This window comes from Plectropomus leopardus, chromosome 3 (genome assembly GCF_008729295.1).
Source record: "Plectropomus leopardus isolate mb chromosome 3, YSFRI_Pleo_2.0, whole genome shotgun sequence".
Classification (NCBI taxonomy): domain Eukaryota; kingdom Metazoa; phylum Chordata; class Actinopteri; order Perciformes; family Serranidae; genus Plectropomus; species Plectropomus leopardus.
The window spans coordinates 14,427,187-14,455,177 of NC_056465.1; the positions used below are offsets into that span (position 1 = coordinate 14,427,187).

At 38.3% G+C, this 27,991-nt stretch overlaps 2 protein-coding genes across 7 annotated transcripts; both read left to right on the plus strand.

Moving 5' to 3' along the window:
• The first annotated feature begins 3,129 nt into the window (after positions 1-3,129).
• LOC121941294 (tyrosine-protein kinase ZAP-70) lies at positions 3,130-18,204 on the plus strand. 6 transcript variants are annotated; one of them, XM_042484057.1, is made up of 14 exons: positions 8,252-8,323; positions 8,446-8,495; positions 8,600-9,065; positions 12,105-12,265; positions 12,360-12,498; positions 12,582-12,663; positions 12,786-12,808; positions 12,890-12,926; positions 13,507-13,711; positions 13,881-14,087; positions 14,394-14,586; positions 15,721-15,861; positions 15,956-16,068; positions 17,608-18,204. In XM_042484057.1, exons 3-14 carry the CDS (start codon positions 8,661-8,663, stop codon positions 17,723-17,725), a joined length of 1,824 nt encoding a protein of 607 aa, XP_042339991.1. In that variant the 5' UTR covers positions 8,252-8,323; positions 8,446-8,495; positions 8,600-8,660; the 3' UTR covers positions 17,726-18,204. The 6 variants fall into 6 exon arrangements, with proteins under 6 accessions (XP_042339990.1, XP_042339993.1, XP_042339991.1 ...); XM_042484058.1 differs by having other exon boundaries at positions 8,268-8,323; positions 8,442-8,495; XM_042484056.1 differs by lacking the exons at positions 8,252-8,323; positions 8,446-8,495 and adding an exon at positions 3,130-3,212.
• Positions 18,205-20,360: 2,156 nt separating this feature from the next.
• On the plus strand, positions 20,361-27,975 carry mob3a (MOB kinase activator 3A). Its single transcript, XM_042483818.1, has 4 exons — positions 20,361-20,588; positions 21,963-22,533; positions 24,835-25,037; positions 27,554-27,975. The coding sequence occupies exons 2-4, from the start codon at positions 22,116-22,118 to the stop codon at positions 27,581-27,583; spliced, it is 651 nt and encodes a 216-aa protein (XP_042339752.1). The 5' UTR covers positions 20,361-20,588; positions 21,963-22,115; the 3' UTR covers positions 27,584-27,975.
• Positions 27,976-27,991: the final 16 nt, after the last annotated feature.

The following is a 27,991-nucleotide window of genomic DNA, read 5'->3' on the forward strand; positions in this document are numbered from 1 at the left end:
TCTCCATCAATAAGAAGCTGCTAGTTGCTCCCCCAGCCGGTCAACAACACAAGGCCACCCTTTACTTATATGTACCTGATGTCTGCTGTCGGCCACATCATCCCCTCACCGGCCTGCACGCACGCGCGCGGACGCAGAAACACACACACACGCACGCACGCGCACACACACACACACACACACACACACACACACACACGTTGACTGCCAACGAGGATCCCAGCCATAACCAAGAGCTATTGAGAACAACCGATTTAAATGTATGTTTTAGGAGTAATACCAAACAAATACACTGGGACAACATGAAGTCCACAGGGGAGCATATCACGACCCTCTGATGCCTCAATAAAAAACTCTAAAACACCAAACAGCAGCGACATTCAAAGTCTGCAGGAATCTTTCTGTAGCAATGAGAGTTTGAGAGCTGAGAGCAGCCTCCTGCCAGCATCATGTCATGACCGTTTTCCTCCAGAGCTGTGCATGAAAACGCAGAGAGAGTGACCGGGCTCGTGACCTACCTTCCCCGTGTCCCCGTGCAGAAGTTTCCGCTGTGAGTCTGTCCTCGGTCCTCCGCAGCGGAGCGGAGAGGAGGCGGCGCCGGCGGGTGACTGAGGAGATTCAACTTCTTCCACTTCAGAACAAGACAGCCACAGTTTGATGTCGAGTCACACACACTTAGATCACTCAACTTCCGGTTACAATTTACAAAGTAAAAGTCGAATCTGTGAAGGTGTGAAGCTGAATTTGGGTTCATGGTTAGGTTTAGAAATCTGAACGAATGGGCTTGATTTCCTTTAAAAATATAGGAAGAAGGTGATAAGTAATGAAAGAGGAAAAGAATCAAAAATTAGCAAGAAATTAGTTTTTTTTTTTGAAGTTTAAGTAAATTACCTGAAAATTAGTTTAAAAAAACAATAACAAACAAACACAGAAATTATCCAGAAAAAAGTCCTTAAAAATTATAATAGTTTTGTAACTTAATTTTAAATATGTAATTATGATAATTATAAGTGAAGTTTCTCCCTAGCCTTTTTTTTGTCTAGACATTTTCCCCTAGCTTTTTAAAAATAATTTTCTAAATCTAAATCTTAATCAACTAATTTCTTAACAATTTGTGAAATATTATATATATATATAATATATTAGCAACTTGCTTATTGCCTTTTTCCCAGTGTTTTTTTTTAAAAGAGATCAAACTAATTTTCTCAGGGTTCAAAGGTTAAAGTACTTGTGAGAAGTATCTTAAATAAGCACAAGAAAAGTGATGTCGTTCAAAGGGGTGAGGGTCATGACTTGATTAAGACTTACAAGGATGTTTCATTGTAGGCCAACAACCTGGATATGTAATGTGTGTTTTGCATCCCAACTCTGTGGCTGCAAATATTAGACTGCTTTTTTTTTCTCTCTCGCTCTTTTGACTTTTGATATGTGTACAATAGCACCATCTCTTCAGTTATAAGATCCATATCACTGATCAAAAAATTACAGTTCTTCAGTTTTTTGTTAGGCCTATTTATTGAGTCCTCCATCTAACTCAGTCTGAACCCAGTTAGATGGATACAACTACAGTAAATGAAGATCTAGAATAATACTGAAATTATTAGGTTTCGAGATGGATTACCTTGTTCTTTTTTCTATATTTGGTATACTGACCACAGTGTATGAATGAATGCAACAAAGAAACATACCACATTTTTTTTTTCCATAGATATATTTTATATGGAAACAAAAATCTCCAAAATGATGGCACTAAATCAAAGATGTGCATCAGGGTTTCTCCTGTCAGTGGTGAAATTAAGGTGAATGATCAGACAGGGGTTCATTATTGTTGCAAGCTTTTTTTAGCATTGTGAAGATACAATGCTAAAGTAAAAAGGAGACATATAATAAAAAAAACCAAAAAACTCTTTTTTTGTTGTCGAAACCATGACATGGTTCCTCACATACATTTTTTAGTTATTACTTTTCTGTCACTTGGAAGGAAAACTGTTATGTCGAGGCATCACTTGACACTATTTTTATGTGAGCCTCTGACGGAAAGGCCACTACTTAAATCAGTAAACATTGCTGCTTTTATTTTGAAAGCACTCATTTTCCTGTCCACTTGTGTTGTATCTGTAGTTGTCTGACTTGATCCAGAGGGATCCTGCTGATTGGCTGCCTGATCTGCGACACCAAGGAAGCAGCTGCAGCCGGTGAGGTGGGGGTATGTGTGTGTGTGGTTTGGGGGGTTACTCACTGTATTTCTGCTATTTGTTCTGAGGTTATGTGCACAGGTGTCAGAGTGAAGTGTGTGTCCGTGTCATTAATCGTAATGGTTACCATGTAGTGAAAAGGATAACACTTTCACACTGATATGGGGACAAATAAAGTAGGCCTATTTTAATGCCATTATTATTTAGGATCTAAAAAAACGTAATTTTGCAGCTCTTTTAGACTTTCCAAACGTTATCAAACAGGATGGCTTAAATATAGATAGTGAAATGAGTCTTTTTGTGGGGTTTTTGATGCTCTAAAAAAAAAACTATTTACTGATTTACATCTCTTTCCCAATGTAAGTCAATGGGTAAAAGTATTTCTGGGCCAGTGGGCATCATATGACCAACCCGGACAATGTAATTCCACTTTTGGCCACCCTGTAAAATTTGCATAGGAGCCTGGCGCACTTCCTGGGGGCTTGGTCCTCTTCCACAGAGTCTGCCATGTTGTTTCTACAGTAGCCCAGAGTGGACAAAGAAAAAACTGTCTCTAGATGGGGCATTTTCACATCAGTTACCAGTTTCAGTTGGTTGCAATCTGTAATCTCACTACAAATGCCAGTGTTGCCAACTCCTCTCAGAGTTGCCAGCACTTGCTCCAAAATTCAATAAAAGTCACCAGATGGGATAATGGGTTCATTTACATATTGCTAACATCACCTCGCATAATAGAAGTGTTAAAACTTTGATTAACCAGGATTTAAAGAGCTCTAAAGAAGAACTTGATAGCAATATGGATACAGATTCCTGTTTTCTCTTTTGCCTTTGTCTGTCTGTGTGTCTGAGTCTGTGTGTGTGTGTGTGTGTGTGTGTGTGTGTGTGTGTTGCATCTGCATATGTGTGTGTCACTGTCTAACAGCAGCACCTTACACTGCTGTCAGAACAACAGATATCTGTCTTTGTCGCTGATGCAACAACATCACTCTACTTAGTGGTGCAGCAGGGAAATGTACTGTAAGTAGTTTTATTGTTATTTCTAATTTAACAGCAGCTTTCTATTGGTGGATTACACATTTTTCCTTCAAAATGAGAAAAAGTAGGTTAAGATATGATTAGGGTAACACTGCGCCTCAGGAAAACTTGTATTGAATTAATGTAATTTATCAGCAAAAAACTTACAATACAGTTTGAAATCTAGTTGGTTAATCATCTAGTTTTCTCTCTCAAATGTCGTAAGCTTGAAACAACACATGGTTCGTTAATAGTTTAATATCAGCAATGGCTCGTTTTAACATTTTATATCAGTAATTCAAACTGTTAGTAATTTAATCCAAATTGAGTTTGGGAACCTACAATTTTTTACTTATCTGATATATTAAGCAAAAGAGCTGCAGATAAAAATAGCTATTTTTTGTATTTCCACAGCTTTCTGAGCTGTAGAAATGAATAAATGTGTGTGTGCACCGCAGTCGGTACTGCATGCGCAAAAATATAAATAGCTACTTTCATTGTGCCTTGAAATAGAAAACCAAAAATGGGTAAAGAGGTCTGTGTGTGTGTGTCTTTTATCGCTTGTAACTTCTCTTGAAATTACTGGATGTATTTTTGGTCCTGGACTGAAGCATATCTGCAAAATGTTCCAGCCGCAGTCTGACGAGAAATTGGCCTCGACAGCAGACAAAGGGGTTTGCAGTATGAACAAAATGTACTGGTTAATTCACGGTGTTGAGGCTCAGATTAAACCACTATTGACACGAAAAGCCTCGTTATAATGAGGTTGAAGTGACAGTTAGCTGCAGGTGTTTGATGCATTTTTGAATGGACAGAAATTTAAATTGTTTAGATGCTTGTGCTGATTTTTTCTCTGTGAGAGAAAGTATTTAGACATTAAAATGTTAATTAACTTGGCACTTAACATCCACACATGTTTTGAAAAGCAGATAACAGGCTCATTTTGAAAACTGCTTAATGGGATGTCAATTATATCTATTGATTCAGCAAGTTATGCTTTAGTGTGGGGCATTTCGGCCCCTGATCTGAGATGCAGATTAGTTTCTTTTCCAAGTCCGCTTACATCTTTAGTTGTTTTTTAAGTCTCACTAAAGCAAGGGCAGTTTTGGAAAAATAATCTCATGTATGAGGGTTTAAAGGCCACATTATCTGTTGGTGGATGCCTACACAGTCTCAAATGCTGATGTATGTATGCAGGAATGCTGAGAGTTACATAACAATGAGCTGACTTTCTGATAACACAATCAAGAAATCATGACCTAAAATAACTTTAATAGCTGAATTGTTATCACTGCAATGCTGCTGATTCAATGTAAACCACGACAAATTATATCTCTGACCTAATGGCAGTATTTACATGTATTATTCACAAGAGGAAAATAATTTAAATGTATCTGTCTACATGAGCTGCTGAGTCTCAGCGTTGTTGGAGGGCTTCTTTTTTGTGTTAGCAGACAGAAAGAGGTCACTATTTACATGACCCTGTCAGCCTGATGTTAACGTGAGCATGCAACTGAAGTCCTGACATTTTGGAGATGTTTAGATGCAAGTGAATAGGCAAAGACGGAGACTTCGTATTCTCTCTCCTATTTCTAATTTGTCAAGTTTAATGATCCAGTGCAGTATTTGTGTACTTCTACAGTTACAGAGGCTAAATAGCCACCACAAAGGCTATTTCTGACATTTGTAGTCATGCTATCAGCTTTAGGCATGTCTGTTGGTGAGTCAGTTCGAAACTTGAGTCCAATCTGAAATATCTCAACTACTATTGGAAGGATTGGCATGAAATTTTGGACAGGCGTTCATTTTGGTTAGAGGATGAATCCCATTAACTTTTGAGTCTCCGATTTTTATAAAGCTGTTAACAAATTTGTGCATATCTTTCCTAATCATGAGCCAGTAATTTATGTAGAGAAGGTACCTAGTCACAATGTTTCTTTTCCTAAACTTGACCTACATGACTTTACATTAAGTATGTAACTTTAAGTACAAAACCTTACATTACGTGTGTATTGACATTTGTGCTGCACTAATTTGTAAGATACTGTCTGACTTGGAACCGTTTTATGTGCATTCTCCGAGGGCAGTCATGTTCAAAGTCCAGCCCAGGGGGCCAAATGTGGCCCTCAGACCTCATCTTGTCTGTAAAAATATACTATATGATTAACACAATGTTGGATTAAGCAAGATCACTTTGCATTTATTTTCATTCACCTCACAATGGCACAACAATCATACAGTTTGTAGAAGTGCACCAACGAGGAACTGCATTGGTGAAACTAATGTGTTTTTATAAACAGATGGTGAACAAGCAAACTAACAGTTACTTAACACCAGATATTTCCTGCAAGATAACAGATATGGCCACGACAAAGAAGCATAACATCGTCAGCGAGGACTGCTGCTTTAAGGAGTGGAAAGTTGAATACTTTCTCACGTTAAGATAAAACAGTTAAATTTGAGTCATTTGTATGTGATATTTTTTAAAATGCCGTGCAATGCAAGGTTTTGTTTCAACTTTGGAGAGCAGACACATATGAAACAAGGTTTTGGGGTTCTCCACCAGAAACATTTGTGCATCAAGCACTTCCTTGTCAGCATTCTAGTGATTTTTTATGCACCAATTTTTAGTGTAAATGTCTTAAATTTTGTCGAACTGAATGTTGCCTGCAGTTGCCTGAAAAGCTTCAATTAAAGCTTGTCTCATGAATGTGTATGATTAATTTTAAACTCATCAAGGGCAGTGTAATGAAGGCCTTAATTACTTTACAAAAGTTCAGTATTTTTGTTATAGTGTAGATTTCTTTGTTTCCCTGGCACAAAAAGGGGAATAAATAACCATCACAAAAAAGCAATAATATTAAGACATGTGTATTGGCAATTGGCTATTCGTCTGCTATTCAGTGTTTTGTTACTGTGGACAAATGCACATGCTCTAAATACTGAGGGGCACAGGTCCCCTTATAATTATGTTTACTTGAAGTTTGAATGCTGGACTTTTACTTGTAATGACGTATTTTTAGTGTGGTATTGTTACATGAGTAGACAGTCTGAATATATCCTCCATGACTAGTTTAGAGTTTTCCTCCATACACCTCCAATCTTAGCCAAGCTTTATAACGTTATTTTTTTTGGTAAGTTCAATGCTTTACCTTTTATTGTCGCTCACAGAGCGTTCTTCATTAATAGGATTAATCAGAATGAGCTCTCGTGTTTGGTTTCACTCACTTCTTCATGCTTCACAAAACCTCTCCATCACTGACATCAAGATTGATCGACCTGGAAGAGTCACTTCTCTAAAAAATTTGAAAAATACGACTAGTTGACAAGCACGATGAGGTTTTTACTTTGCATTTAATTACATCCACTTTGTGTGTGAGGGGTCTCAGTGGAGCTAAATAATGCCAGATGAAGTTCACCCTTTCTCTATTCTGTGGAAAACAAACACTCCGCGCCTGTAGATTTTGGCATGTGTCATTTATGTACTCCTCCACTTGATGAAAACAGAGTGACTCACAGGACTTTTTCCACTTCTCACTGGGTCACTATCTGCCTACTCCACAACACTTAATTTGCAAAAGAATGCTTTTGTGCACAATGAGGTTTTTATTTAGTTTCTTCCGTTTTAAAGTATCTTTTGATGAAAACAGTCTTAGAAAGATGTGATGCAACACTGTGGGTTCAAAGCTGTCATGTGTCACCTCATCTGTCTCTACTCTTTGCTTTTGTGATTCATAATTACAAGTAAAGTAGAAAAGGTATAAAAAAAATGATGTTTTGAAAAGAACACGAGCCGAGCGAAGCCTTGGCTGCTGTCAAAGTTGGAAGTTTTTATGTCTTGTTGGAAAGCCTTCAGTGTTTTGGTTAGTTTGGTCGTGTCGTAAATTACAGCAGTGCGGCTAATATTCTTGTTATGGTGTGTTAGGACGGTTTGTTGGTTTGTAAGTAAATTCACATATTTTTTAGTTTAAGTCCATTCAAGTAATATCACAGAAGTTGGTGATGAATTTAGAGTTGAAAATATTTCTTTTGTAAAGTAAACTATATCCATTCAAATACCTGACATCATGCAATCATGTGTAGGTGAAGTTTATGAAGCACTCATGCATTCTTATGTCGCTGTGTCACAGCTCGTCTTTAGACGTGGGGTATCCGTCTGTCCACATTGTCAGGTCTGGAGGTCTTTGTTGTGGTGGGTCTCATGTCTTGTGGCAGATATGTATCTCTGCTTGGTTGTCCACTGTGGATGTGGGCATGAAACACACATATTTACCAGAGAGCTGAGGTTTTCACTGTGATCTTAAAATGTGTTTCAACATGAGGTGTTGCTTTAAAAAGTTATTTGGTTCTTCCAGAAAAATGCCAAACTGGTCAACTTTAAATTAAAGAAATGTGACTGAGTTCTTCCATTCACTGATGGAGATTGTAAGATCTTACAGGAAGTCAAGAAAGGCTGAGAGTTTCCAACACACCGAGATAGAAATGGTTTTTACTTTTTGTGAACTTGATTGTGGATTCTTAAGACCTAAAAGCTAACAGCGTAACCTGTTATCTCCTTTTTCCTGTTGTGAGCTGATGTATTTTGATTGCTGTCAATTTCTGTTTTGAACTCCAACAGCCTTTTTCCGCCTGTTATCATATAATCGTTCCATGCCGCAGTCACAATTTGCTTGATTTTAATCTTTTCTTTATGTCCTCAGACACTTCTACTGAAACCTTATATCAGATTCCTAACAGACACATCACGTTGTGCAGACAGTAGTTGTTTTAAATATGTAGTAGAGTAAATTTCCGCCATAAGATTTCCCTCCCATAAAGGAACATTTTCAAACGTGAGTCTCTAAAACTGAAGGAATAATCTCGAACCAAAAAGCACCTGTTCAACGGAAGAACAAGATGCTGGAGAAAGGAGGCTGTGAGGGCGGACTGCAGCTTCCTGTTGTGGCTTTTGTCACCAGTGAGTTAGTCTGCAAGCTTGATGCAGTCTTGATGTGTGGGTGCGTCTTGTTAAATATCTCATCCAGCCATATGGCAGCTCACAGCTCGTCTGTGTAGAGCTGTCAGTTGTGAAAAAGCTTGATCTGGGAGCTTTCTCAAGGTGTAACATCGAGGAGGTGAGGTTCTCAGATCGTTTTGTTTTTTTGTTTCTTTTTGGTAACATCTTATAGCATTTCATTTTAGTGATTTACAAACTGTATTTACACAAATGTTTTTTAATTTGATATATGAGAGACAGGGTTGCTTGAGCAGACGGTGGAGGAGATATTGGGGTTAAAAGTCTGAAAGGTCAGAGGTTACACTGTGAGTGTACTGGTCACACATTGGGCTTCCAAGGATATTTTTAAAATGCTTTATCCCTCTTAAAATGCTTTCTCTTTCTATCTCTCTAGTTCGTTTCCGCCACCTACATCCCGGACTTCAAACCAAAGCTCATCTCTCCCAGCTCTCACCATGTCCATCGACCCGGCGGCCGAGCTGCCTTTCTACTACGGCAGCATCAGCCGCTCAGATGCTGAACAGCACCTGAAGCTGGCCGGGATGGCCGACGGGATCTTCTTGCTGCGACAGTGTCTCCGCAGTCTTGGGGGCTACGTCCTGTCGGTTGTGTGGAACCTTGAATTTCACCATTACCCCATAGAGAAGCAGCTTAACGGGACGTACAGCGTCACAGGAGGGAAGCCTCACTGCGGGCCTGCAGAGCTCTGTGAGTTCTACAGCAAAGACCCTGACGGGCTGGTGTGCGCCCTGAAGAAACCCTGTCTGCGCCCCCCGGGCACGCCGATTCGTCCTGGGGTGTTTGACAGCCTGAGAGAAAACATGCTGAGGGAGTATGTGAAGCAGACCTGGAACCTGGAGGTGAGACTTAGGATGCTGGGTGATGTTGAACACTTCACAGTATCTTAAGTTAACTATAGTTCCTATTTTTCAAGGAGTTAAAAGTTGTGCTGTAATCAGATATGTTAATGAAATAAGTGCCTTTACTTTACTTTACTCATGTGCTAGTGGGCCTAACATTTTGAGGTTCTTGTGCTTCACATGAGTATTATTATGTTATTTTATGCATCTCCTTCAGTACATAAGAAATATTGTTTTTACTCCACATTATTCATTTGGCAGACATGGTTACTGTACAGATTTTTTTTTTTTTTTTTTTTTTACATAAAACACATTTAAAAGCTCTTGATAAAGATTAAATAACCATTTAACCTCAACGGTCAGTGCTTTTTCTCATTCAGACATATATGAGCTGTTAGCTGTTCCACCAAAGAGACATTTCCCCCATAACATTTTCACAAAGTATCTATTAAAAAAACTATTTGAGCCCCAAAGAGGTCATACTATCCATTTTTTTTTAAAAGATTAAAAAAAATAAAAATGAAATTGAAAACACATAATTTTAGTGTTTTCTTCTTTCCTCTCCCTTTAATCTTCTCATGACCCCTCAGACTTTTCTTGTGACCCTTTGAAGGGACTCAGTCCTTAGGTTGGGAACCGCCAGACCAATCTACTTAACTATAAAGTTGTTAAAATTAACTCAACCAATTACAACATAAACATATTGCTGACATGTTGATCTGTATTAAAATGCAAACAATGTCACAGATTAAAATGTTTTAGTCACGGGGAACATTTTACTGTAGAATGAGTACTTTTACTTTTGATGCTGTAAAGGGAACTGTTTTGACCCTAGAAGTGTGTGATGGTGTATTAGTCTGCACCCTCTCTGTTTATTTTGCTGTGTTTGCGATGTTCCTCTGCACAACACGACTTTATAAAATGGTAGGGATTAAATGCGAGGCCGAATGCAGAACACATACAAGAGGACGCTCCATAAATTGAGGACACAGACCAACAAGCTCAAATATAGAAAGGCAACACCAAGCAGACAAAGCTTACATTGGCTTTCACTGTCACTGGCAATATCGTTTACAGAGAGAAGCTGACAATTCCTGCATCATATACCTTTAAGTATATTTTACTGATAATACTTTACTTATACTGTTAAGTGCAGGACTTTTACTTGTAATGGAGTATTTGTGCATTGTGATACTTACGTACTTTTACTATCTGTATATTTCTTCCACCACTTGTCAGTTAAACCATATCACAGAAAAACAGATTTGACACTTTGCTCAAGTGTATTCTGTCACAACCCTAATACATACTTTTCCTTTTTATTAGCAGGTTTCATTAAAACTAGTTTCTGTTAAAACAAACAAACAAAAAAAACTATGCCTATAAAAAGTCAGCGTTTTATGAAAAGAGATGTTGCCCATGAATTGTCCAAACATAATTTTTACCGTCATTGTATTTGTAATTTGGATGAACTGACCCTTTAACCAGCAAAAGTAACAAATGACACATAAAAAGGTGACCATGTGACTAAAGCCGTTGCACACATTTAAAGATTTAAAGATAAAGACAAACAAACTCACCAAAGTTTAAATCTAAACATATCGGATCATAACACCATCATAAAGGACCCTTGCGGGGAAAACAGTGTGACTTCGGAGCCTGAACTCATGAAAATATACTAAAAAATGAATAAAGAAATAATCTGAATCTTCAGGTGATTTTGAAAATTGCACATTTACATTTGTTTAGCGTCTTTGCGTTCTCATTTTGAGGTCTGGACCTCTGAAGTCCCTCTTCAATCCAAAATCCTGTAGTGTCATGATTTGTCTCCAGCTACAGACAGTCTCACACTGAGACCAGTAGCCTTTTATCACTGGTTGGCATTTTGCTTTACAGTTAAACTGGCTCCACATGCATGTGGACCCCCAGCAGAGCAGAAAGATAATAGCCCTCTGTCTCTGCAGTGGTGAAAAGTAACTACATGCGTTTACTTAAGTAATGTACTTTGTCAGTTTCTTGTGCATTACGTTCTACTTTTAATCCATTACATTTTAATGGGAAATACTGCATGTTTTACTCCACCACATTAATTTGACAGATATAATTTAGGTATTTATTACTTTGAAAGACAAAATTTTACATAAAAACAGGGTACGTGGTGGTTCAGTTGGTAGAGCAGGCACCCCATGTACAGAGGCTGTGTCCTCGCTGCAGTGGCCGCAAGTTCAAGTCCAACTTCGGCCCTTTGCTGCATGTCATTCCTTCTCTCTCTCTCTCTCCCCCTTTCACGCTATATCTGTCCTATCAAATAAAGGCATTGAAAAAAAAACCAAAATATATCTTTAAAAAAAAAATCATATAAAAACATTAGAAAGCTTATTAAATACAATGTACAGCTAAAGATTATACCAATGGATTCCAACTTTTTTGGGCTCGCTAACTAAACAAAACAAACATTTGCCCTCAAAACTTTTCACGACTTCATTTAAATAACTGTGTTATACCCAAAAAGGTTAAACTATCCAACATTTCCTAATGACCACAAAAACTGAAGTTAATTCCAACAGTCAAACGCACATTTGCTCATCATAATTTTATTTTTTTCTTTTATAATTTATTAATGATCTCATGAACCTTCAGATTTATTTTGGGACTGCTGTTGGATGGTTGACCCCATGGTTGGAAACTGCTGGACTTAACACTTAGCTCCACTTTTCCAAGCTGCAACAGCAAATTGCATCAGTGCATCAGTATTAGTGATCCGTATAATGTAATATATGCCATTATACGCATTTACACACTGTAAGTACACTGTGCTGGTTAGATGCAAAGTGTGATGTGCACCTCTGTAGGAGTGCTGTATTGAAATCATTTCAGGGTATCAAGTGTCCAGAGGCAAAATTATTTTAACAGACATTGCTGAATGAATTTGTATGTGTCAAGCTAAAATCTTGAACACTGTCTCATAACTGCCTACCAGTCTAAATATGTGAATCCTGATTTCAGTTTCTGTTTCTTTGCTGTTTATTTCCTGTTTAGGGAGAAGCCATGGAGCAGGCCATCATCAGTCAAGCTCCTCAGCTGGAGAAACTGATCGCCACCACGGCCCACGAGAAGATGCCCTGGTATCATGGTAAAATCACCCGGCAGGAAGGCGAGAGGCGGCTTTACTCTGGTGCACAGCCAGACGGCAAGTTCCTGTAAGATTTAGCCTCTCCCATTTTTTTGGTCTTATCAACCAAATGTCAAAGGTCATCATGCAGTTTTTAAGCAACACTGGTTTTTGTTCCTCAGGGTGAGAGACAGAGAGGAATCTGGTACTTTTGCTCTCTCTATGGTGTATGGAAAGACAGTGTACCACTACCAGATCCTCCAAGACAAATCAGGAAAATACTCGATGCCAGAGGGAACAAAGTTTGACACAATCTGGCAGGTTGGCTCGTCATCATACCTTACACTTCCTCTTCATTATCTGGAATTATGTTGCAGCTGATGACATTTTCTTAATCTCTCTAGCTGGTTGAGTACCTGAAGATGAAAGCTGATGGCCTGGTGACTAATCTCGGGGAGGCATGCGTTCACGGAAAAGCTGCAGAAAGTACTGAACATCTCATTTCATGTTCTCAGTCATATCATCATTATGCAATCATTACAACCTTGTTGATCACTACTACCACTGAAATTGTTGATATGTGTTTAATTTGTTTTATAATCTTTCAGAGACACCCCGTCTGCCTGCTGCTGTGAGTACAAACTGCATTCTGCACTGTTTAAATTACCTTATTTTTCTTTCTCTGAGATTAATTTAAATGTAACTCTTTCAGAGGCCGGTCCAAAATGGATACACACCGCCACCCAAAGGTGAGTTACCTGAAGTACAACCAGCGAAAAAGACTTTACAGTAATTATTTATTATACTGCTGAGGCTAACATACAAGGTGCCATCTGCTACTTGAACATTCATACACTTTCACACACCAATGGAACAGCCAATGGGAGGAATTTGGGGTTAAATGTCTTGCCCAAGGATACTTCAACATGTGTACTGAAGGAGCCAGGGATCAAACCAAAGACCTTACGCTTAGTAGACGACCCGCTCTACCTCCTGAGCCACAGCCACCCATATTTTTTTTGTGTATAAAATCCTAATTTGAAAAAACAAAACCAAACAAAAAACTAGTAACTTTATCCATTGGATAAATGTAGTGGGGTAAAAGGATTCCCTCTTAACTCTGATGAGTACAGTTATTAAGGAACATAAAAGGAAAATGCTTACGTAAACTACCTTAAAACTTAAGTACTGTTCACCACTGCCTGCAATCATTTTACTGTTACAGTTAGCAGCACTAGATCCAAACTCACACAATCACACACAAGGTTGCTGTAAACAGTGATTTCAGTTGTGCCCCATCATATAAACACCTGCACTTTTACTTGTCTGCTCTTGCAGCGGTCTCAAACCCAGCCTCCACTGAACCCGAGGACCGTGACTTGCTGCCGATGGATAGTAACGTATTCAACCCATACCACAACCCGAATGAAGTGAGGAAGTTTAACATCAAGAGGAGTCAGCTGCTGATCGATGAAGTGGAGCTGGGCTCTGGAAACTTTGGCTGCGTTAAGAAAGGAACTCTCAAGACTGATTCGTGAGGACTTAAACACTATAAAACAAAAACTGTATAGAAGATAGATATAGACTATACAGTTTTACAACTGACCATGGTGCCCTTTAGATGCCACATGGTTTTTCAGCACAGATGTATCTTTTTTTCAATGTCAGATGTTCATACAGAATGTTTTGTTTGTCGTCGTCAGGGGCCAGGTCGATGTGGCCATCAAAGTGCTGAAGAGTGACAATGAGAAGCTGGTAAAGGAGGAGATGATGAGGGAGGCAGAGATCATGCACCAACTGAACAATCCCTTCATCGTCCGCATGCTGGGTCTGTGCAACGCTGAGCATCTGATGCTGGTCATGGAGATGGCCTCTGCCGGACCTCTCAACAAGTTCCTCTCCACCAACAAGTGAGTTCAGCTCAAAGTAAATCAGGTGTATTATCAGACAAGATCTTTGTGAAAGGGACTCAAAAGTGGGTTAATGACAATGCACTGTGATGGCTGTAATGGAGCACCATTGGGTTCTGTTATATAATAAAAATGTATTCCCATGAATGATGAAAAAGCACTGTTTCTATTTTAAAGGCAAGGAAAAAGGGCAAAAAGCATTTATACATTTGCATTTAATTAAATTTCTGTTCACATAACATATATGGACATATATTCTTCATCATCTTCTGATGTCTGTGACAATCAGTGTTTCTGTCCCCACAGGGATACTGTAACCGTGGAGAACATTGTCAACATGATGCACCAGGTGTCGATGGGAATGAAGTACCTGGAGGAGAAGAACTTTGTGCACCGAGACTTAGCAGCTCGTAACGTCCTGCTGGTTAACCAACAATTTGCCAAAATCAGTGACTTTGGGCTCTCCAAGGCCCTGGGAGCTGATGACAATTATTACAAGGTGCACACATTGCCAGGTTTTCTTTAAGTTTTTGCACTGAAAATGACACGGAGGTAGATGGGGGAGAAAGGATTATCAGCGTTGCAGCACACAGAAACAGATAGCATATCTTCAATTGATTGCTTTTCTGGGAATAACTGACCTCTTAATTGATGTGCTTTTCACTGGTTTACTGACCTACATCTAGAATCCCGGAATCCAAGGAAATAATGAACACAACTGAACACTATACTGTATAACCACAAGACTTTCTTTTTTTTTGAGAAAAATTTGCCCCACACTGATTTTGTTTTCTTGGCAACCCCTCCCATCCCAAAATGTCCACCTTCTCCAATCATATATACATGACATACAATATGAGCTTAACTTAATGAAATACCAAAATGACATGGAGATGGGGCACAAAGTCTGTATTCGGACACTTTGCCTTTAAACGAGCTGTTAGGACATTTATGATGTTGTGATGTCACAACTCTACTATATAAAGCTAGAAACTGCCATTATAGTGCAGTTACACTAATTCCCCAGCTGCAGTGATGCTGCAGAGTAGCCAAGAGTGTACATGTGGAAGGTCAGGAAACACTAACCAATCAGAGCAGACTGGGCTTTCTTGGGAAGGTGGGCTTAAAGAGACAGGCACTAAAATGGAACATTAGGTTAAAGGGTGAATACTATTATACTCACAGACAGTATGAGTAAAATAATGGGGGGGTTTTAAACATTAAATCATGTAAACATGTTTTAGATGACACCCCATATACAAATATGAACCTGAAAATAAGCATAGAATGGGACCTTTAATATTTTTTATTTATTTATTTTATTTTTTTACTATTGTCTTTCTTCTATTTAGTGCAGTTCAGTGTCTCATTAAAATAAAATAAAATAAAATAAAAATCTTTTATGCACCAGTCCTGGTTTGTAGTAAAATTAACTCACATATTGATTGATCACAATTTATTTCCAATATGTATTGTTTATTTTTTCTGTTTTTATACATCTGAAAATGTTATTTGTTATAAAATAGAGCTTAAGTCTGCTCTTTTTTCCTCTTTATATTCAGTATGTTGGCTTTTATTATGAATACTGTTGTAGGTTGCCTTTCATTGAAATGCTGCTTGTTGTGTCGTACAGGCTCGTACTGCAGGTAAATGGCCCCTGAAGTGGTATGCTCCAGAATGTATAAACTTCCACAAATTCTCCAGTAAAAGTGACGTGTGGAGTTTTGGTGTCACCATGTGGGAGGCCTTTTCCTATGGAGGGAAACCCTACAAGGTACTAAGTGTTTCTGCAGAGCACCATTAAAGTCATATAGCATGCACATGTATTTACTTGAATTACAGCTCTTTCTGTGGCCCAATTTGTCTAGAAAATGAAAGGACCAGAGGTGATACGCTTCATTGACAGTGGGAACCGCATGGATTGTCCAGCAGCATGTCCAGAGAGAATGTATGCAGTCATGAAAGAATGCTGGACATACAAGTAAGAAACTGATGGTTTAACTCTCTTTTGTATCTTAGTTAAGCCAAAACGCCTTAAGCACAGTTAAGTCAACACTCTCACGAGCTGCTTGCAGGAATGCCTGCTAGTCACTTCAGTGGTTATACCTGAAGCGTTGGAGATATCACTGTAAGCAGAATTCAACACATCTTCCAGGGCAAAACAATGCAGGTCATGCAACACTTTGTCCAGCTGTTCCCAAAACAACCACCACGTCCTGTACTGATGATGTAGTCAATAGCATTTATACTATAAAAAAGATACGTGGTTAAATGCATCCCAGACCACCTCAGCAAGGGGTCTGAGTGATCAGAAGCATCATGGTGGTTGTTCACACTTGTATTTGGCATTGTTCATTTGTGATCAGATCAACCAAGGTGCATGTTATATTAGGTATAAACAGGCTCATTGTCAGCATGCAAAGACACACTGCATTTTTCAGTTGGAAAATAAATATGATAGACGTATAGGAAAAACTGCAGGGGATGTAATATTGATCCTTGAGAGACACCTTTATCAACCAGAGAACTTTATTTGAGAACTAAACTCTCCACAAAAGCCTTTGCAGCAGTTATTGTGGTATGACCAGATCTAAAGCCTGACTGCTGCACCAAAAGGACATTTCTTTCCTCAGTCAGACATAGACAACGCACCTTATAATGTTACTTGAGATTCTGTTGGTGTCAGACAGCACTTTGACCTCTTAAGATCTTGTGACATTGCCTTCCTTTCACCACAACCTTTCAAATGTAAAACTCTGGTCAGACTCAGGTGCACATTCAGTGACAGACTGATCCCCCCTAGATGCACCACAAAGCACCACAGGAAGTCATTCTTCCTGTGGCCATCAAACTTTACAACTCTTCCCTCAGTGTCTGACACTCTGAATCAATAGACTGGCACTTAGATTTAATTTGATTATAATTCCAGAATTCATTTATTAGATTTCAAATGTGCAATAAGTTTTTGAGGTGCAATAATTCTTTATATGCTGTTTTAACTACAATAATTTGTGCAATAATTCAACTACAGCAATCCCATGTGCAGTTATTCTAATGTGCAATATTCTTTTAACTCTTGAATGTGGGCTATATTTAACATGTTACACATATTGCATATATTGTTATTGTTCTTCTTACTTGTGTATATATTGTGTTGTACATTGTTGCATCGTACACATATGTTCTATTTCTAACTTTACATACTGGTTTTCTACATTGTATTGTAGCATAAGATAAATAGTTTTTATAATTTTACAAACTTTACACTCAGCACATTTTACATCTTTATAATTTTTAAATATTCACATATTAGGGCTAATTGTTCTTGATATTAATGTATTTTTATTTTATTTTTATTATTTTTTTTTTACATACTTTTTTCTGGTACTTATTTCTATGTGCTATTATCACTATGCATGATATCAAATGGACTGGAACCACAATTTTTCCCCTGGGATCAATATAGTATTTTTGATTCTGATTATGACTCTGGCTGTTTCGTGCCCTCCTCTCTCACCAGGCATGAGGAGCGTCCTGACTTCAAGAAGGTTGAGGAGTCCATGAGGTCTTACCATTACTCCGTATCGAACAAGGCCAAGACTGAGGGAGCTGAAGCCGCTGCTGAGCCTATCAACTAGACAGAAACAAGGCACATTCTGTCCCAGCGCTGCACAAAGCATCCTTTCAACTGGCCATTAAACAACCAAAACAAAGAGCTTCTTATGAACAGTGTGCACTGACCAGCTTCGACTACAGTACCAATACAGCTTAACAGGCCTCAGTGACAATAAATGTGCATTTGTAAATCAGTGTGTCGGCCATGTGAGGAGGATCTCCGTCTGTCTATCTGTATGTCATTGTTTGAATGTTAAGTGTTGAAATCTCCGTAATGATGAACAAACTAATTTTATATCCTGATATTTTGGAGTGTAATGGGAGTATATGGTGCATGTTGTTACATGCTGTTTTTCATTTTATTTTCTGCCTCCCAAGATTACTTAACTGTTTTTTTATGCCAAATAAACTACAAGTAGAAATAAAATGATAGAACTGCACACTTAAATAATATTCTGTCAATATTCCTCATAAGGTCAATGATTAAAAAGTTGATAATACAGCCAGAACAACATAAGAATCTGTAACTTCATTAAACATGTAGCAGAGAAACATCCTAGAAACATATGCAGGGCACTACATTTGGATGATCTGCATTGAAAAAAGGTCATTGCAGAGTCTGCGCAGTCTCACTTTAAATATGCTCCCAAAATGAAAGGCTTAAGTGAAAATATTGGCAGTTTTCCAAAGTATCGAGATGATGTTTTTGTAAGGTCCCATGTATGTAGCAGTAGTTTAAAGGGTCATTGATGATTTGTGTTTTATTATGACTTATGTTATTCAGTGAGGTTAGTCAGGCTGCCCCCTAATACACAGTCACATACTGTTTCAAAGTACTTCTGAGCTGCCAGGCAACAACTGAAGGGCACGAGACACCGGAAGTTGACAGATTAGTCTTCAAAATAAAGGCCTAAAGTTCTCGCAATAAACCATGAGGCCCACACATGGCATGCTACAGTCATGTTCAGCCCTGTGTTCCCAGGGCCCTATGTCACTTGATATAAATTTACATTGTGAGAGTCTTGCAGTTTCAATTGCAAAGTACTGAAAGGATATGTGCATTTCAGATGAAGGATGAATGGTAAATGGTGCAGGTCTCAAAGAGTGTAACACCAATAGACTATAAACCGAAGGGTGATTTTGACGACACTGAACATTGTATATGGGGGGCAAAAAACATTGCTGAAAAAAACAAAACATTTGAAAGATCTCTCCAATGAGTCATATTAAGAGGATATTGAGCTGGGGGACATAGGACTCTGGGAACATACAACGTATACGCTCCCATTGCATTCATGGGCAGTGATGGACTCACAAGTCCATTGTAAAATTATAAATACCAGGAGTGAAAAATGCTCTAGTACAAGTTAAAGTTCTACATTTAATATTTTGTTTTACTAAAAGTATGCAAGTATTAGCATTAAAATTAATTCCTCATAAAGACAAAGTAAAGAGAAGAAATCCCTTACATCTGAAAAAATTAAATAATAAATTGCTAAAAAATCCAAATAATTTTGTAAAAGAAAGGTTTATTGCTATTATCCTGCTGTTTTGATCAGTTAAAAGATGGCAGATTCACATTTTAAAAAGTCTAGTGTTCAGGATTCATTTAGGGGCATCTACTGGATGAAATAGGGCATAATATTCACAACTATGTTTTCATTATTGCATAATCACCTGAAAGTAAGAATTGTCTTCCTTCGCGCGAAGGGCCCATTTGTTGTGCTTTCAATTTGCACCATGAGATGTACATCTACATAGCGAGCAGGTCCTCTTCTTCTGAGTCGGCAATGTTGTTCATCAGTTGCCCAGAAAGGATACATCAAACGCTGACTCTAAATAGGGCAATTCACATTTTTGCATTTTTGTGTTGTGCTTCAGCCACCATAGGACTACTGCTTGGCACACAGGAGACGTTTCAGTTGGTTAATGCTAGATGCCACTAAATCCTACGCCTTAGTCCTTAGAGTTTGTTAACCCCCATAGATGTTAAAAATGCATTGTATTATCAAATAGTTGACATGTTGATATTTTTCCAAGTGATGGTAATATATTACGAGTCTTATCTCAGGCTGTGTTAAATCTGGGCCTGTGTTGGAGTTCATTACTACAGCCATCTGATAACTGTGTTGTAATGTAAATTAGTAACCCCTGTAATCTGGTGGAAGAAAAGTAGAAAGCCTCCTAAAGTCAAAGTACAAATCATAAGAACCAGTAAACTAGCTAACCTCAGAAATTTGACTTTGAACATTGCAAATTTGAACATATAATATTCCAACTCTGTATCACTGCATACTCAAACCCAAAACTTTAACAAATTGGCTTACTTGTTTTTTGCAAAAAGTATTTTATGTTGTATGTTATAATAAACATAGGCTATAGAGTGTATTATTTATATTGTATATTCTATAAATGCATATCTTATTCTTACAGAATATGCTATCTATCTATCGGTCTATACTAACTCACCTTTCATCTCTTCTTCTCTCTATTAGGTGTGTGATGATTTAGGGGATTTCTTTTTACAACTAAATACCACTATAATGTTTCATGACCATAGAATGTAGCTAAATAAGATAAAATAATTTCCACTTGCATTACATTTGTTAATGGAGTACATTATTTTGACGGTTGTGACCGGAAATGGGCACCGGCGGCTCGAGCTCGACAGTGGTGTACTTTTCGTTTCGTAGGGAGGAGTCAGTCGGTAGTTTCTTTAATAAAGTGACATGTTTATTGAATTAACAGTAATTATACAACATGTATGGCATCATGTATCCATAATGTAGTCTTTTTACGTCGTTAACTTAAAGCTGTTGATCGGTTATCAGATAATTTTCGATAAAAAAGGTCGAAGGAAACTGTCGGAACAGGAAGGCGGAACAAGTAAGTTCGTGAAAGTGTCTTTCAACTGTGCGATTTCATCACCGTTTGATGATCCGTCTGGGATAATAAATGTTTTCAGACGGTTTTTATTGCATTTGTTATGTGAATTAAGTGTGATTTGTCATGTCTTGTTGGTGTTTTTAGCCGTTTAAGAAAGCAACAAGTCCGACCGAGTTAGCTCGTCACGTCACGAATAAAACTTAGTACAGTCGTCATGTGCCCTGCTGTTTAATCTCTTGCCTTTCATCCCTTGAAGTGTGTTTAAAAACGATATAAAATGCGCATTATTAAGACGACGAGGGCGCCGATGTTTAGATTGCGGTATGAATAATCGTAGTAATGCTATGTTACAGTAGTGACAGACGGGTTGAGTTGGTTTTATTGTCATTCCGCAGATTCTTGGTTTCACGGCGGAATTAGTGCCTGAAATAGGAAATGACTCATGTTCACTCCGAGGCGATGTTTCATCTTTAATACAAGCTGCTGTCACAGGTGCTGAGGGAAAATATGAATTCGGGATGCCATTATTCTTATACTTTTATTACCATGAGAAATAACAAGTAAATATGCTCGCATTTGTTTATGTTCTTGTACCATGAATGTATGGCTTCATGTTGATCTCAATACTGTCTGCTACCTCAAGATAAGTAAGATTTATATTTTCCCAAGAAGGTGACTAAGGGGTTTATATTTTGATACATCTCTGTGAGCAACTTTAGGCCCAAGACAATGCAAAAAAAGTGGGACACAGATGCTGCTGTTGTGTAATTTCCCAGCCAGCTCTGATGTATTACATGTTTAACAAGCATGAGAGATAGTAATAGAGCTGAAAAGATTACACAATTATAAGGCTTTCATGCCAAATATTTCCTAGTTAAGGCTGCTTATTTGTGAGGATTTGCTGCTTTTGTTTAGGTTTTGGAAATTGTGATGAACAGCTTTCTCTGTTTTCTTAAAATGCACTTGTTAGCTCAGCTCAGTGCAAAAATAAACAGAATACAAAATATTTAAAAAATGAGAATATAAAATGCATATATATAAAGGATAATATAAAATGCAAAACAAAAATAGAAAATGACAATATAAAATACAAACAAAAAGAAAAGTGAATAAAGATAATGAAAAAATGACCTGAATTTATTCATTTTATAGACCAAATTATTAAACATCTGTAGTATAATTAGAGGAGTAATCAATAATGAAATCAGATGTTGGTTGCAGCCACAGAATGTAGTATTTTGTAAAATATATGAGGTAGATGCAATACCCTAAAATAAAACTAAATAGTAGAAATGCACCTCACTGAAAATGTACATTCATTGATCAAACTATGTCCTTTTCCTTCTCTCTCTCTCCTCCTTTATTCATATCCAGGATCACAGACTGGGTCGAACAAATACCAAAAAACAGTCCATAGCAAAAACTCTGCACTGGTTGTTTACACAACCTTTTGACTGCTTCCATTTCAACAGTAAATAATTCACCAGAAGCATTCAAACAAATCGCCCGGTGCCACCACATGCAACCATGTCCCATGCCCTGAAACAAGTCTTCAACAAAGACAGGACATTCCGGCCCAAGCGCAAGTTTGAGCCCGGGACGCAGCGCTTTGACCTGCACAAGAAGGCCCAGGCGTCTCTGAATGCAGGGCTGGACCTGAAGCAGGCCGTGCAGCTGCCCCATGGCGAGGACCTCAACGACTGGGTGGCCGTCCACGTGGTCGACTTCTTCAACCGCATCAACCTCATCTACGGCACCATCAGTGACTCCTGCACAGATCAAACCTGTCCTGTCATGTCCGGTGGGCCCAAGTACGAATACCGCTGGCAAGACGAGCACAAGTACAAGAGGCCAACGGCGCTGTCAGCACCCAAATACATGAGCCTTCTCATGGATTGGATTGAGGTACAAATCAACAATGAGAACATCTTCCCTACCAACGTCGGTAAGTGATTAGCTACAGGTTGTGTGTTAAGTTTTGGTCCCTCAATGTCGTCATGCTGAGATCCAGAGTTAGGTCACAGGCTTTTTGGTTTTGAGTGTTTTCTAAAAGAGAGAAACTTTCATTATTAAACACATTCTTCTGTGAGGGGCATTAGGGTCGGTTCAGATCCCCGAGCTTTTAGCCCCAAGCATGTGAACTCTGTTTGTGTGCAAACCAAGCCACCACCCATTCATAGACAATGTCTGCAGACTTTTTACATCACAAGTTTGGTGGTTACCAGCCATTACCTTCATTGTCAATTAAACCATTTGATACACAAAGCTAGTTTGCTTTTTGTCTCTACAAACCAAGGATGTAGGTTTCATTTCAACATTGATGGGGACACATGATAAGTGGGGGCTCAGAGAGTCCTCCCCCATGAAATTCTGGGTGTCCAACACTTAATTTCCTGCATTCTGGTGAAGTTTGTGCACCAGTTTTTGGTATAAATGTCCTATATTTATGTAAAGAAAAACACAATATTCGGGCGATAGGTGACATTTCAAAATATAAAACTAAGCAAATGCAGTAAGGCTCTCAAGCATTCAGTATTGCCTTTAAATATGAATTCTCCTGTCGATCAACTTCTCTCATTTAATGCTGTCTCTGCTGAGTCAGCACGTGTTGGCGTAGTTTGCTCTTTCATCTTCCTATGTGTCTTGATTGGGGAAGTAACCTTTTTAAAAATGTGCATATGGCACCTATTTGTCTGAATGATACATTTATTCAATTAAATTAATTTAGAAATCTCTGGCCTTTAATAACTAATTTGTGTTTCAGCAAGATTTCTACTCATGTTCAAAACGTTCTGCGAATTCAGAACGTATCCTACGTATCTGTGTTCTCTGAGAAGTTGAGAATAAAGTTATTTTATTTTGAGAAAAAAAGTTGCAATAGGCCATTACAAAAATAACCTCATAAATTAGAATAAAGTCGTAACATCCAGCAAAAAACTGCTCTATAGTCTGCTGCGCATGCTGTTATTGCTCTGCTGATATTATGTAGAATCCCCTTCAGATCCTCTGAGAGACATAGAGCCCTATTTGGGACTTTCTCTGGAGGAGCCAAAGTTTTGGCAGCTGTGCGCTGCTCTTCATCAGAAGTCGAATACCGAAACTAACTGAAAACACAGGCATTATACGTGATCGACGCATATTGAAAAACGGAACGTACAGTCCCTTAGTTTACTAAATCAATATAAGATGACATTTGTCCCGTAATTTCAAGCACAGAACTGATGGAATGAGGACAATGCATACATCTTCATTTTAAATATTTTGAGAGACATGTCCCTGCCATCCATATGCAAACCTACATCTTTGTGTAAAACGATGAATTATTTACAGTTTAGGGTATGGGAAAAAAATGTTTGTCTTCGTTTGAAATGGTCACATTTGGTATGCAACAGAGACTGTGTTGTTTTAAGGGTCACAAACCAAAAGTGTTAGGAACCACCTCTGTAACATGCAAATATTAGATTTTTTTTTCTAATTAAATAATTATTCCTTCCTTCAGTGGACTAATCATGTCAGCACCAGTCACATAAAAGACCAAAATGAACGCCACTTAAATGATTAACATGTAATAAACACAATGTAAAATCGAAATGAGATACAGATAAAATACTGCAGAGCAAAGGCATTGAAAATCTGAAGCCCCTAAAAAATGTTTCAGATTAAATCTGCAAGGCCGCATTTATTAGATTACCTACAGTGTTGCACATTGCAAACACCACCAGTTAATCTTGTGCTGCTGTGGCATCCTCGGTTTCTTATTATCTCAGTCTGAAGCACAGTGCATGTGTGCATGCCCTGTGCTGTGGCACGGCATCTGACTAACTACAGAAACATCCCAGCAATGGATTTAAAAATGGGTCACACAATGTACAGGAGGCTATGAATAGAAACGACCTCTGACGCACGTGTACTTTGGAACAGATTCCTAAAATATTATTGAATTAGTCAAAGCAAAACGACATACTAAATTAATCACTTGGTGGGAGCAGAGGCTTATCCCCCGGCCCAAGTTGTGTTGATTTTCCATTCACGTATGAAGTGACACTGGCCGAGTCTTTTAGTAAGCTGGTATTCAATATGAAGGACTCCAGAGGACAAAGAAACACATCAGAAAGTTTAAATATTCTGTAAATATTGCATTAAATACATCAGTATTTCAACGGTGTTGCCTTCTGTGAAGCAAAGAGCAAAAGGTCATCCTGGATTGACCGTTGTGTTGTCCCGTCTCCATCTGTTTGACTCGTAGGTACTCCCTTCCCTAAGACCTTCATGCAGGTGGCTAAGAAGATTTTGTCTCGTCTGTTCCGGGTGTTTGTCCACGTCTACATCCACCACTTTGACCGAGTGAGCCAGATGGGGGCCGAGGCTCACGTCAATACCTGCTACAAGCATTTCTATTACTTTGTCACTGAGTTCAACCTCACGGACCACAAAGAGCTGGAACCGCTGGTGAGTCTAAGAGGGGATAGGCTCTACCATGCAGCTGAATATAAAAATTAAAAAACACCATGTTTTAAAAAAAAAAAAAAACTTTTTAAAAAAATATTACAATTTTAAACTGTCCTGCTTAAATTAGCAATTATTTAGAGGAACCATTTTCTGAAACCAGTAAAAGATGATAGATCTTTTTATAAAGAAATCAGAACTGTATATAAGAAAAGCACAAATCTTTAACTGTAGAACACCTGTTATCGATATATGCCGCATGAAATGACCAAACTGTGGTACTGCATTAAAGCACATAATAACTAAAAGAAGAGCCTGACAGATACTAGACTTTTATGTGCAGATACTGATATGTGTGTTGATGATAGTATATTTCCTGGTATTTTTTCTCTTTTTAATTTCTTGCATTAACACAACATAAAACCTTTTAATTAATAATAATTTAATTAGCATCACTGGATTTACTGGATACGGCACTTAGCGGTCCATTTAACAGCCGGGAAACATGTCAGCATGCCTTTGTGGACAAACTGCAACATCTTGTTACTTATCGTCTAAAACACACAATATGCCAAACCAGACACAGTATACCTTGATAAGGTAATATTGATGCTAAGGTAGTGTGTAAACGCTGTCTTGTATTTAGTGAGTGTTAATAAAAAGTTTAATCATAAAAAGGCCCTGGAGGCCTGGAGAGGTTTAAGGCACTGGCCTTGAACCAACATGAGATTTGCAGCATGTGAGCTGCGATTGTCTACATGAGATCATTTCCACACACGATAATTTTAAGACTTTAAACTTATCTAATCAAACACTGCACTTGTGACCCTTCGTGAGCATATAAGAGCCCTGTAGAACTGCTGTAGAGTTATCAGCCATTTGCAAGTTTTTCATTAATTAATCAGTCATAAAATACTGCATGTACCCAGTTTATATTATACAGTGACTGATTGTGTGCTGATTGTTAATTGATCGTTGAAGTCCTCTCTGCCCTTAGTTCAGGATGCCTCATACTGTAGCTAGGGTCTGTGTTACTAAAAGCTCAGACAATAACCTGGATGTTTGTAATGCAGATTAGTGTGCAGATGTTTGACCTTTGTCATTATCTCCGTAAGCCTGGAGGGGATCATGTTTTTAGTCCTCTGCGTATGTGTGTGTGCGTGCGTGTGCGTGCGCGTGTGTGCGTGAATGCGTGTGCATCTGTCTGGCTACAGCTTATCTCTCATACTACTGGACCCATCAGCCTAATATTTTTGTCCACATTTATGCTCAAGGACCTCATGTGGTTGCAGTCATTCACAATTGTTGAAAAACCTCTTTTACTGACTGTTTAATTCCGTCACTGACTCCTGACTTCTCACTCTGCTTAAGCAGCTGGTGGAAACCACAAGTGATCAACAGAATCACAGCAAAAAAGCATTTCAGGCAGGCAACTTAAGCAAAAACAAGCAATTTCTAGTCTCTTGCAGGCCCTATTTTGGCATTTGTTGTTGTGGCTCAAAAACTGATATTTAAAAAAAAAAGTTTGGTCTCATTTTGAACGGGAGCATCTACAGATCAATTCCATACCTGGATACGGCAACTGTTTTTGTTATTTTTGGCCACAATGTTGGCAGTTAGGGAGCCGGGGGGGACAGTTTAGTGAGATTCAACTCATCGTTATTTGGTAGGGGAGAGGTAGGGAGGGGTTCTTTTGGACATTGTGTCCAAGGTTTGTCTTCACATAGCCTGTCTACTCTGGTTACACCTTGATAATTTAACTTGCATATTGTCTTCCTTTCATTCCACTTCTGTCATGCATACACGCTGGACACGCACAGCCTGCCCTGCACTCCCTGTCCCCCACCCACATCTACCCAGACACACCTGTCAGAGGGAGCTGCACTCTAATTTGTTTTTTTGGTTTTTGTGGATTCAGCAACAATTTATTCAAAGCCTCAGCAACAGTTCATAGACGTTTCCCACACATTTTCAAGGGCAAAATTTCCAAACTTTTCTATGACTTTTCAAGGACCCAAAAAAAGTTGGGTTTTTTTTTGTCCCACTCTCCTGGTGTTATTTAAACATATCAGACTTAAATTCTATTCAAGCATAATCCCCTTAAGCTGACATTCAGGAAAGGAGGGACAAACCCAGGGAGAACATGATGAAACGTACATGATGGTAAAAAAAACGTTGTCACACATTGATGTACACTACAGCTACATTACGTCGACAGCTACAGATAATTCATTTTCCATAATGTTACATCACATGGAAGGTTTTCCACCGAAGATTATTCTAACAATTTTTATAAGCACAGAAAAACTTTCAGTATTTTTTTTTATGAATTCAGTAACTTTTCCGGGCCAGGAAAATCTAAGGAGAAAGTCCATGACTTTTCTAGGTTTTCCATGAATGAGGGAACCCTGAATCTATTTAAATAACCTACTCACTGCATCCTGAAGTGTTGTAACATTTAAAAGAGGGATTTTCCTTTATTTTTATAACTCAGTGGTCTGTTTGCATTGTTTCTGCAGAAAGAGATGACCTCTCGGATGTGTCACTGAGGGAGTACAGCTGACCGGTGGACACGCCAGACGAACACATCCGTCCATGGAGAAGACTGCAGAACTAAAAGAGCAAACAAATTCAAGAAAGAGTCTATTTTTATATTTAAGTACTGTAATCTATTTTAGCCACATACTGTAGGTTTTAACCTTGTCAGGTGAGGCAATCTGTTCCTTTTAAAAAAGTTTTCAAACATTTTATCAGAGCACAGTATTAAGAGGTGTATGTTTGTGTTGATGTTTTTCTATTTTATTTGAATCTCAATCATTCCAGGATGCTTTTGTCTTTCTGTCTGTCTAAAATGATCTAAAATTAGTACGATTTCTTACTGTTCATCTATTAAATCACTATGTTGTTACATTAAAATAAATGATCCTCTACTCTGTTATAATTTGAATATGGTAATC

What these genes read in the sequence shown, in the direction of transcription:
- LOC121941294 (XM_042484056.1), top strand. Translation starts at nt 8,661, where the DNA reads ATGTCCATCGACCCGGCGGCCGAGCTGCCTTTCTACTACGGCAGCATC. An exon ending in AGTTTGACACAATCTGGCAG is followed by an intron (nt 12,499 to 12,581) that starts GTTGGCTCGTCA and finishes TAATCTCTCTAG; the next exon opens with CTGGTTGAGTACCTGAAGAT. An exon ending in TCACGGAAAAGCTGCAGAAA is followed by an intron (nt 12,664 to 12,785) that starts GTACTGAACATC and finishes ATAATCTTTCAG; the next exon opens with AGACACCCCGTCTGCCTGCT.
- mob3a (XM_042483818.1), top strand. Translation starts at nt 22,116, where the DNA reads ATGTCCCATGCCCTGAAACAAGTCTTCAACAAAGACAGGACATTCCGG. An exon ending in CATCTTCCCTACCAACGTCG is followed by an intron (nt 22,534 to 24,834) that starts GTAAGTGATTAG and finishes TTTGACTCGTAG; the next exon opens with GTACTCCCTTCCCTAAGACC. An exon ending in ACAAAGAGCTGGAACCGCTG is followed by an intron (nt 25,038 to 27,553) that starts GTGAGTCTAAGA and finishes TTGTTTCTGCAG; the next exon opens with AAAGAGATGACCTCTCGGAT.